This window comes from Filicampus tigris, chromosome 8 (assembly GCF_054856515.1).
Source record: "Filicampus tigris isolate MCC_2025a chromosome 8, RoL_Ftig_1.0, whole genome shotgun sequence".
In the NCBI taxonomy this organism is placed as follows: Eukaryota; Metazoa; Chordata; class Actinopteri; order Syngnathiformes; family Syngnathidae; genus Filicampus; species Filicampus tigris.
Genome location: NC_141224.1, coordinates 16,860,858 through 16,873,114, shown reverse-complemented (window position 1 = coordinate 16,873,114; position 12,257 = coordinate 16,860,858). Strand labels below are relative to the sequence as shown.

At 39.9% G+C, this 12,257-nt stretch overlaps 1 protein-coding gene across 6 annotated transcripts in view; it reads right to left on the bottom strand.

Annotated features, from left to right (window-relative positions):
- Positions 1–12,052, bottom strand: part of triob (trio Rho guanine nucleotide exchange factor b) — a 107,791-nt gene extending 95,739 nt beyond the window's left edge. For 3 of the 6 annotated variants that reach the window (XM_086037248.1, XM_086037245.1, XM_086037247.1), the window contains exon 1: positions 11,630–12,050. In XM_086037248.1, the coding sequence (XP_085893374.1) occupies positions 11,630–11,699 (70 nt within the window). In that variant the 5' untranslated portion in view covers positions 11,700–12,050. Of the gene's footprint in view, positions 1–11,629 lie in introns of all 6 variants that reach the window. The other 3 variants (XM_086037243.1, XM_086037244.1, XM_086037249.1) reach the window with 3 other exon arrangements.
- Positions 12,053–12,257: the final 205 nt, after the last annotated feature.

Below are 12,257 nucleotides of genomic sequence, written 5' to 3'. Positions count from 1 at the left end.
TATTAAATGCATGTGCAAATTCAAGTGTCAGCATGGAAAAACGTATCATTATTGGTATTGAGAAAGTAGATGGAAAAAAAATAAGCTTCCAACTATGCTTAGTCCGAATATTTTTTTTAAGTTTACCGTCCTTCGTTTATCACCTACAAAATGGGCGTCCATCATAGGTGACCGGTCCGTCACATATGCGGTATGCCCAGCTCGGCTCATTCTTAATTCCCAGATGACTCACATACAGTAGCTCAATAATTAAATCACAGTTGGGAATACACTTTCCTCTCTGACTCACTCATACACACACTCATTTGATCATGAATACCTGCGCACAATCTGAGATGTACCAAAAAACGTTTAAATCTTTTCATAGAGGGATCCTCTTCAGGAAGATAAAAGGTTTAGGATCACAAACTTGTGATTTAAGCATAGTTTTACTGATGTCAAAGAGGAAGTCAACCCAAACATTTTTTTTTTCATATGTTCGATGCAAGCCCACTAGTTGAAACAAGGCATTCTGATAAATATTGCGTTTGTGGAATCGATTTAAGAGTTAATCCACCCGTTTTTAGCCATCTCTGGGGGTGGCCATTTTGTCACTTCTGTCGACTGAAACTGACATCACAACTGCTCAGGGCGCAGGTAACGACCAATCACGGCTGACCTGTTTTCTGAAGCTGAGCCGTGATTGGTGGTTACCCGAGCCCTGAGCAGTTGTGAGGTCATTTTCAGTCAACAGAAGTGACAAAATGGCTGCCCCCTGAGATGGCTAAAAAGGGGTGGATTTTGCTGCTTAACTCATATTCCGCAATATTAATCAGAATGCCATGTTTCAAATAGTGGGCCTGCTGGGAACATATTCTTGAAAAAAAATTGTTTGGCTTGATTTCCGCTTTAAGGTTTTAAAATATGATTGCACTGCTTAAAAAAAGAGACATGAAATGCATCGTAATACAGTATGAATGATCAATGCCAATGGGACTTGTGTTAACCTTAAATTAAATACCAACCCAGTCAAACACTGAAGTTATGTTTTTGTTTTTTTGGGACAAACATGTCTTTTATCAAGTCATTGACTGCCAAACCCTCTTTCTGGGTCACGTCAGTAGGACACTGTTGTAGCACAAGATAACAGGGAGAGAAAGCCAGGGATGAGGGTCAGATTAGGTCTCTTCTGCCTCAGCTTCACCCAGCTGTCCCTCTAAAATGAACAGCATGGCATATGCTCTAGGATTACAGCAAGCACCTGTTCACTTCCTGTATGTTTCATTTTATACCGTTTGAAGGAAGAGTGTCTGGTCTAGTGAGAATATATGTTGAACATCATAAGGTGTGCGGAAATGAAAGCAGGGGAAGTGATCGTGCCGCTTGGCTCCAAGCCCTTAAATACGTTTACGATGCTCAAACATGCATTACTTTGTGGGTAATTTGGATACACATGTAATCTATGTCGGTAAGTCTGCAAGCCTAAATGGAAGGATGCCAAGTTTGATCCTCAATCCGATGCTGGGGAGGCCGAGCAGCAGTTTAGCCTATCTGAACTGGAAGAGCAGTGGGCTGGCAGTGTTCACGCGACACGGATCAAAGCCTGCTGCTGTCTTCAAAGCAAAGGGGAATGTTGCACACTTGAGTGCGAGAGAGAGCACAGTTTGTGTTGGACAGGCCACGCACAGCTGTTGAGAAGACAAGTAGTCTGGAGCAGTGCTCACACATGTAGTGCATGTAAATGCACCATAAGCTCAGTGTTACCCCGCCCCAAAAAGACTGTATTGTTTTGAAAAAAGAACTTTGAATTGCACATTGAGGAGCACAGACTTCTACTGAAGTTGAAGTGCTAAAAAAAGAAGAAGCAGCAGCAGCATCGTTGGATTTGTGATCACTTCTGCAATCGGCAGTGTGTGTTCTGACAAAAACAAATCAGTCGGTGGCATTCAATGGCCATTACTGTGAATTAAAAAGTCAGTAAAAAAAAGTGTAAGATAACAGGCCCGTAGCAATTGCTTTGGGCTTTTCCATCATGACTCTTATATGGCAATGAGAAAATGACTTTTTCCAACAAAAGTTAAGTGTCATATTTTGGTCTTTCCCTATATTACCAGTGGGAATGAAACAGTTTCTGGTTTACCAATACTCTGTGGTAAAATTCAAAACCGTCAGTGTTACGGGTTCATATTTGAATTACCCTTACTATCGGGGGTTAATGAAGGTGTTGCAATGTTTTCGGTGCTTCTGTATTTTTTTGGGTTTACTACATTTCTTTTAGTAGTATTGTGCTCATACTGCTAATCATGATAATTTTGGTCATAACAACTGTGATGAAATTCAATCTTCATTATGTTTCATGTCGACTGAGCAGGATACTAAACAGGACTCAAATGTTTGTATTCTGGGGCAGAAGGACAGGTTCTGCATTTTAACCAAAATTACCCATAACCCATTAACCTAAAACCCCCATCCTACCACTCCACCATCCACCCACCCCCCCCCCCAAAAAAAATATTAAAAAATATTGGAGGGAAAAAAATGTGGCTATATATACTGATACACCTTTAATTACAAACAATGGCAGCACCAAATGTCTCTGGAGTGAACAATATTATGTTTGCTCTAATGTCTTATTTTGCGGATCCACAAATTACGACATTACAACCGATCACCGATTTACCATAAAATGCTAAATATCTGCCGATCCGATCCAGCCGATCAGATCTGCGTAAAGTAACACGTTTGCAGCAACATATTTGACATTAGTGCTGTACATGATCCTGTAAACACTATTAGAATAAAGATGAAGCTGACATTTATATGACAAAATTCAGGAAGGACAAGATGGAGGTGATGCATCTGGTATACTCTCTAAGCCCCTGAGTGTATCAGGATATACATTGTATACAGTTGTTGTTTTTTCAGTGGGAGCCACAGTTAACAGAGGTTCTCTCTTATCATATGGGAGACTTGCAGGAGACACACAGACCAGCCCACATGCTATTTTTATGACCCCCGCCACATCCTCCTTCCACCCGTGCCTCACTCAGGCATCATCCTCCACCCCCCTTGTCCTTACGTCCAGGTCCCAAGGCGACGTGGGTGGGATCTAGTGATTTATAACTCTGTGCTTGTGTGTTCACTGTGTAAGTGAGGCAATGAGGCTATCCTCATACACACAGGATCTTTGAGAGCACAGTATACAAATGGATCACCTCCATATTGTCATTCCTGAATTTTATCATATAAACGCCAGCTTCTTCTTTATTATAATAGCGTTTAAAGCAGGGGTGTCAAAGTCAGGGAGGGACAAATAAAAAAATTTGCGACAAGCCGAGGGCCGGACTGATAGAATGTTCATTGAAATGTTTTAAAATGTCCAGATGGGATCGGGTTAGGGCTGCTCGATTAAGCGATTTTGAACCGTAACCGAATTTTCTGGATAAAACGATGTTAAAAACGTTTAAATCGGCTCGTTTGATTTTGTTCTTTTTGGTGTATCTTAGCCGCCGTAGTTTCCTCTGCATTTCCGCTTCCTCCCACAAGCGTGCAGTCCGAAACAACAACAACATCCATGGCTACCGGCTATTTGCTCAGGCAAGTGAGCGTTTAGTTAATAAATCGGGCAAAAATAGATCTGTAGTGTAGTGTGTGCCCCGCATGTACAATACAACCCGTGAGCAAGTACCGGTAACTCAACGTCTGAAAGTCGTCTCTTTTTTTTCTCCTCTACAACGGACCGCTGGTCCAGCCGGACAATGCATCCGTACTTATGTTTGACAGTGCATTGTATTATTGAGTGACAGTTTTGTACTAATCATTGATTTATGTTTAAGTAAGACCAAGGAGAAAGTTGAAAGGCTAGTCACTAGCTGGTTGGCAAAATGACTTGCTGACAGACTGTTTGGTTTACAGACTTGACTGTCTACCTTCTCTCATGTTGATGATTTCGTTTCAGATGGTTTATGCACTTTCTTCTTTCATTATTGGTTTAATTAAGAACAGATCTGAAATCTATTGTGAAAGTAAAATGCTGTTAATCCCAATGGATTGTTCTGTGTGTATTAAGTTAAATTGAATGGCATTTTGAGTTCAAATAAAGAACAATTTAATAATAAATAAACATTTAAATAAAAGACAATAATTCATTTATTACTTTTTATTTTACAAAGAAATTGTAATCGTAATCGTAAAATCGAGTTTGAGAGAAAATAATCGGGATTTTCTTATTAGGCAAAATTGAACAGCCCTAGATCGGGTCCGTCGCGCCTGCTGATGATGTCACGCTTATATTTCTGCAATACATGTCTTTGCCTCTATATTTGTCACCCCCCTGGCTGTTGTGTTTTTATGTTCGGAGTTACTAAATACAAAATAAAATAAAGTACATTAGTGCTACTTTTGCGAGGCAGCTCATACATCACTTCCGCTTATGACCCGAGAAGAAGCCGCTGCCCGTCTTGTGAAACAAGATCAGTGGAACGTTTGTGTTTCTCCTGCCAAACTGGAAACAATTTTCTGGTTGACTCGGGCTGCAAGATTGTATGAACTGTACATAATGTGAAGAGAGGATCATATGATTGGTAGGATGTCTCCAGCTGACTCTATTTTAGAGTGGCAAGGTATGAATGTGGGTGCTCCTGTCAGAAAACACAGGCCCGTATTCCACTTGACACGTCTATTTATTGTGGTCTGCAACAACACAGATAAAGAATAACCTAGAAACATCATCCTATGAATATCCATTCGTTAACAATACGCTGAAACATTACAATTCACTGCATTAAGGAATTAAACAATCAAACAATTCATTCAATGTATTTTTTTACAGGGAAGTAGGAACATTCTGTTTATTCACTCAATTCACATTGTCTAAAGCTACGCAAACATTGAAAACATTTGCCAAAAGATGAATTTACATACATTTATTGATAAAAAGTACGTCAGCATTTTCTTTTCACTGAAAACAGAGGTTTGATTGCCTCCAAATGACCTCTCGCATGGATGCATGTACATACATGATATTTTCAACTAATCAATAATTCGGTGAGGCGGAGGAGGGTACAATGTTCACAGAGCATATGACCTATCAAAAACACTGAGACTCGACTGAGATCGATTAACACTGGTTGAAACAGATATACAGTGTGACAAACACCAAGTATAAATCTAAAAGTGGTTCTGCACTGCAGGAGGCTTCCTGGAACAACTGTTTTAATCAACTAACATCCATGACACTTTTAGCTTAATGCTGCTAACAGCTGTTGGCCATGTATGAACAAATAATTTAATCATACAATGGTAGATCACCAGAGCAGTGACAGAGACAGTAAATACCAGTGCATATTTTGGGTTTAACCAATTTGTCAATCGTCGATGAGTCGACTTAACTACTCCACAGGAACTTGAGGGCAACAGTGCAAAGTGAAGCCTCATCTTTGTCGCTAAAGCGTTATGTCCAATAGCAAACACAACAATGATTGTGAGGTAACGAGAACTCACCAACATCACGACACTTGTGTTGCTTTACGACACGAGTCACAACACTTGTTGCAGCATGGCCATCCTATGCAACAATCATGTGAAAATATTTTACCAAATATTAGACCTGCTGCACGGTCACTTGCAAAATATGCTCGTCTTTCTTCAAACACAATAAAAGGAGATGTGAAATTGAAACAGAGAAATGTCTTACAATACGGTGAACAGTACGCAACAGACAATGAGACCGACTGGTTCATTGAAGAGAAAGGGATCCCACTAATACAACATCCACCGTTAGCATAATGGTGAGTTGTATTTCAAAACATTTATATTTATTTATTTTTCGGTGATATGTCGACATGAAACCGGTCTGTGGCACAAAAAAGGTTAGGAATCCTGGGACTGTGCTGAAAAAAATCTCAATGATGTCATCTCAATTAATTGAATTCGGCTGGTTTATCGCACTAAACTGGACTACAAAAAATCTCCAGTTGTTCAACACCTTGTCTCCAAGATCATTTGAGATTTGTATTTTTTTTTTTTTATTGTATCGATTTTATTTAACTGACTGACTGTTTACTGAATGAATGAATTAACTCAACTCACTTCCTTGGAAATGTAAAAATCCCAAATAACTTCTTTAGCAGACTGTTGTGGTGCTTTTATATTTGTCTGGTTAGTAATTCAGAGATGGCTACACAAGTCATTCTAGTGAATGCACACTATTTAAAAAAAAAAAAAGATTAAAAATAAAGAGTCTCCTCTTTCTTCTTGGGTTGTAAGAGAGCCGACATGTATATCGGGGTCAGCTATTTTGCAACATAGCCAATGCCGATCTATGCCTTTGGTCTGCAACGCTGACCAACTGCCAATTAGACTGCCCCTTGATATAACCAAAGGAGTTCAGCCTCGTGGAGAGGAAAGAAGTCGACTTTCGCAAGGCGTGGTCCACCCAAACTTGAACTCTGTAATTTGATGGGTGAAGGCTGGTTTATCCCTTCAAGTATGGCTATCCCTTTTTTAATCTGTCCTTCCCTAGATTCACTATGCTGAAGTCTAATATATGAAAGGCATCGTTTGGTCAGTCCTCTTTAGTTCTACCGATAAGGAAAGTAAAATAAAAAATAACTGCTCTGAATACAGCGAGAGATGTAGAGGAAATCCTTAAGCTTCAATGTATAAATTCCCTTGATGTGGAAAAATCCATTATTAAACACTATCGGCTGGCACACATTAGAAACCCTGTCAGCAATGTATTGTGTCTGATGGACAAAAAAGGAACAGTCAAAATGGAGTTTCCTTGTATGTTAATTGCCGCTGTGCTATGGCAGCAAGTCCAGTTAGGCATTAATGGGGCTACATATAGCTTAAGATGGTCTGACAATCGGACATCTTATTGCAGTGTGCATCCAATATCTTTGACGCCAATTGAATTTCAAAATGTAGTTTGGAACAATAATGCCGCTGCACACACCCACTAACTTCATTATATGTTACTCAAGAGAGAATTAAATTATATATTGTACAAGTAAAAATGTGCATTACTTAGAAGTTATTTTTAGTTGTACCTTGAGACTCACACCACAGTGCTACAACACATATGACAGAGGTCAATCTCAAGAGCTAAATTATTCTGATGTTTATATTTACCCTAATATTTAAAAAGTATATTTTAAGGCTGTCATTCTAAGATCATGATACAGTGATACCGCAACAATTTTGTTCACAGTTATCATACCGTCAGAATCTAATATCGACCCTTGCCTACTGCGAATAATTATCCATTCGGATGAACCAACTCAGAAGACATCTGCATCTGAAAAACAAATAAACTCGCTTCGTTCTGTTGAAAAGGTCAACTCTGTCGTTACTTTACCTTGAAGCTAAAAATCTCAGGGGGACAAAAAGCTGCGCCACCTTCACTAACTAAAATCGAGCAGCAAAGTGCCAAAAGATGCCCAGAGAAAATACAACACAGTTCAACAAATTAGAGCCTTTGGCCCTTGAGAAGATACTGATTGGGCTCAATTAGGATGAGCAGTTGTGTGCCAAGATTTCTGCATGCAAAAGGCTGGTAATAATTAGTTTGTGTGCTGGACAAATGAAAGGAAGTGGAATTGAGGATAAAAACAAATAATAAAAAAAAAAAAAACTCCTGTAAGATATCCAGAAGTCCCTCAAAGTATTCCATTAGTGTCATGGTTTACACACAGCAACTGGTGACCAATCCAGGGTATAAAGTCTATAGAGTCAGCCAGGATACATTTGTGTACACGGGCTCTCATCAAGGTGGGGAGCATTACGAACGGTTCAAAATATCAATCCACTATTGCACAAATGTCCAAAGCCATCTGACAGGAATTGAATGGAATTTCCCAAAGCATAACTTAACATACAATATGTCAAGATCGACACAAGAATTGATTCACAAGAATATAAAAAGAACAAACTCAAACTACGAAGTCTGTGGGTTCCCCAGAAGTGATGTCCTCGACATGAAAGCTTTTGTCAGGAAAAACGGGCAAATATTGTCAAGTCAAGATGTGTCATGACACACTTCTACCAAAAAGCACTCCATGTTGTCTGATTATCCAAACCCACCCCAAACCCCCAAAAAGTGCCTGGACACAGTAGTTAGTGGAGCTAGAGAGCACTTTGCACAATGATAGATTAGAATACTGACTGAGAAGATCAATACTATGTTTGCATGGATGAATGAGGAGTATTAGGTTACAGAACAACAGAGCAATAGTTGAATTAAAAGCATATTAAGATCTTTGAATGAATGAATGAATATTTAATTTGGGACATTCCCTCATGGCTATCGTGATTTGACAGAAGTGTGTAAGTGGCAAGAAAAAAAAAAAAAAGATCAATAGGAACAACCAACTACCAGTACTGTTGTTTTTATTTGCTCAGCTATCATTCTTCCCTTTGCATTTATTGTTATTCTCTTTTAGAACAAAAAAGGTGTTTTTCCTTACAGTCTCTACATAACAGTCTTGTTTCCGGGGGCTATACCCATTTCTTTCGCCATCATGAATATTGTATGAGCTGCTTTGCTGCTATATAAACATCCAAAAAGCCTAATTTAACTGTAAGCCTCCTTCATTGTCTGATAAAGTTCAAAACAGCTTTGAGAAACTAGGGCTGCAACTTGCGATTATTTTAGTAATCAATTCATATGTTGATTTTTTTTAGTGGGGATTAATCGATATATTGTATTTTTAAAATCTTTTTCCCCATCCTTTTTAGTTGAAAAAAATGGATGTTATTTCAAATTAACAGTGCAGAAGAGTACACAAATGTTGCTGCAAGAACATACCAGAGCTCTTGAAGTAATACATTATGAATAAAAAATAAAAATAAAAGTTGAGCTCAAATTACAAAAGACCCTGGACCGACATACAAAAGCATACAAATGTATGCTATATCTGCTCAAAAAATGTTTTTGTCATCCTTTGTCAAGAGACTTGTCCGTCCTCAGTCTCAACAGTCAAATCAAGATTTTCAGGCTTGCCCACAACCTCATTACTGTCCCTCTGTGAATCTAGTGACAAAATCATCACATTCTCATTCTTGATCTTTTATGAATTCCTTTTAAATCTTACACATAAGACATTAAATTCTAACTCAGTTCAACTTCATTGATAGAGCACTTTAAAACAACCACAGTGGCATACAAAGTGCTGTACATAAAGTAAACGTCAGACATAAAAAAAGTCAGTTAAAACAACAAATTAATAGCATAAAAGGGCAAACACAAAAAACACAAAACGCAGAGTCTCATGCTGTGTCGAAAGCCAAAGAATAAAAATGTGTTTCAAGACGACTTTTAAAGTTGGACAGAGAAGGGGCTTGGCTAACGTTTAAGGGAAGGTCATTCTAAAGGGAAAGATCGGCAATGGAAAATTCTCGATCCCCTCTGAAGCTCCGCTTAGTCCACGGTACCTCCTTTACCGTCTGGTCCACTGACCTGAGTTACCGCGCAGGTACGTAGAGGTGGAGCAGCTCAGACGGGTAAGGTGGTGAAAGACCATTTAAAGATTTAAAGACTAAAAAAATAATCTCAAAACGGAACTCTAAAATGTACAGGGAGCCAGTGGAAGACGTCCAGAATTGTAATTTTATATGCTCCCTGCTACGAGCACCAGTTTGGAAGTGAGCAACAGCATTTTGGACCAACAGGAGACACTTGAGGGAGGACTGTCTGACTCAAAAATAAACTAAAAAAGACTTTATACACTAAAGCAAAATTTTGTCTCATATTGTGGTCTAATATTTTTTCAAGCACTGCTCGTACAACACTTCTTTTATAAAAATAAGATTGTAATTTGAATATTTGCTTAAAAAGAAGCCTCCTGCATTGAATGCATCATATCGTCGCTGTCATGTGAAAAACACTTATCTCCATTTTTTGAAATTTTCTTATATTTACATGAATCATGTTTTCGCTTTACAGACATCGCATTAAAGTGAAAATTCAAAAAGTTTCCAAAATTGGAGATAAGTGTTTTTCACGGGACACCGACGATATGCAATTTGGTGGACGTGTGTGAACGTTGTGTTTGTGCAAGAGCGTAGATGGTGAACAAGAGACCCAATGGCACCAGGTGTCAAAGAGAGAAACAGCTGAGTAAGAGAGAGGGAGGCAGCTGTTTCTTGTGGGGTGGATAAGTGCTGCTGGTGGTCCCACTCTTATGGGGAGCAGCATCACTCTTAACTCCCAATGCACCTTCACCAGAAAATGTAACTTTTACAAAACTGCAACATGTTCTGTCTTCTTAACAACAGGGTCACATGGAGTTTAAAGCGTGAGAGGGAAATAGGATATGATTGTGGGACTGATAAAGAAATAATCTCTCTATGCATCATTGCACTATAACTTTCACATCTAAGTATTGCATTAATGTAAATTTAACGTGCATAATATTTTAACAGGGAAACCATCCACAGACTGCAAGCATATGCTCACTTCCCACTTCATTAGGAGCATCTCTACAATCCAATGAAACTGAACACTGAACCTTAGATAACAGTATCCCACAAAACTATATTAACTTATCGGAGTCCATTTTGATTTGGTTCCCATACAATTTGGGGGGTTTGTTTGTTGCATTAGAGGATTTGAGAGCTTGTCACGGGGCCAAATTTTATCTCTTGCTTCATTCAGAATTTTGTGAAACATCTTGTTTGATTTGAATGGACCACACAATTGAAATCAGGTTAGTATTTTGTTGTTTGTTGTTGCCTGGTGGAATACAATGTCTATGTGTTTCTAGTTACAGTTAATGTTTATTATTGTGGTTTTGTTTATAGTGGCGAAGAACGGCACTGCATCATTATAAGAGGTATCCCTATCATTGACATGAAGAAAAATCTGGTGATATGATGCATTTTACTGCACTGCTGCACTTTACAACAAAGCGTTATTAAAAAGAAAATAGTATAGCTGTCTAAAAGGTGTCACTCTTTTAAACAGAAGCCTTTTGATACCGCTCAGGTATTGAATCTTGGGTGTGCACGCGTACCTAATATTGTGGGACAGTTACTCATAAGCACGATGCACATATTCAGCACGTTTGAGAGGATGCCACGAAACGACACCATGCACGCACAACTACAAATCAGATGATTATAGCTCTCCTCTTCCAAGTACCATCAAAACAACACTGGCGTGTATGATGTCAGGCACCAGTGCAGGCCCCATAAAACGTGTTTACGTTTTGGATGCATTGTTACAGAGAGCTTGGCTATTTATTTGTTATGACGATGATGCCATCGTGTCAGAAAGGCCCCGTGCGATGCATTGCCCATTCATGCATGATTGTACCATAGGATGCAATAATCATTCTGGCCAGGTCATATCTTGATGATACTATGTCCAGTTCGGATATAGGTGCAGCCATCTGCGCCTGTTACCTCCAAGGTGGGCATACAGCTCTTGATCACGCACATTTAATGTATCATTAATGGTTGTGATCCACAGCATGACAAGCCGGTGGAATCAAATGCGGTCAATGGGGAAACGCGCAGCCTTTTTTTTTTTTTTTTTTTGGGATATCTTGAGGCCACCTAACACCGACACAGAACACTGGTGAGCACACCGACAGTCGTGCCGTTACTCCCCCCTGCTTGGAAGCAGACTCGCCCCTTCCTGACTTACCGGATTTGAAAAACGCCGCTACGTCTGGAGCGTCCTTTGCAGCCTCATCAAGCCCCTCCGCTGCGCTCATGGCTGCGCTCTCTCGTGCGCAAACCGCCCCTCAAAAATCCACAAACCGGAGCGATTCGGTGTCGGCTCTTGTCACACTAGCAAGCTGGAACCTTTCATCGCAGCAGATCCGACCGTGGAATCGGCGCTCCCCTCATTAAGCGAAAGACCTCCTCCTCCATTTTGACCGAGAAGGGAGAAATCCTCACGACCGAGCGGCGGCGCTCCCGAGTTGAACGAAGGAAGAGAAGGGAGGGGGGATAGTGTAGTGAAATAAGGTGGAGGTTTAAAAAAATAGGGGAGGAGGATTGGAAACGATTGGGGGTGGGATATCCTGGGATTCCGTTTGTGGAGGAGGTGGGGTTGGTGCATTGTGCGCCACTTTGAATTTATCCCCCTCCCACGTCACTGCGGTGCTGATGCGGGCCGTAAGGGAGTGTCATTCTTCTGGTTTTTCACACCAGAGGAAGCCCACATGATGAGCTCACTTGACAGTTCTGCTATTATGTCCCACATAGGCTTGTCAGGTCTTTGAGTAGCGAGCAGAGCAGTGATGATTTTTATTCTGGTTAAACATTTG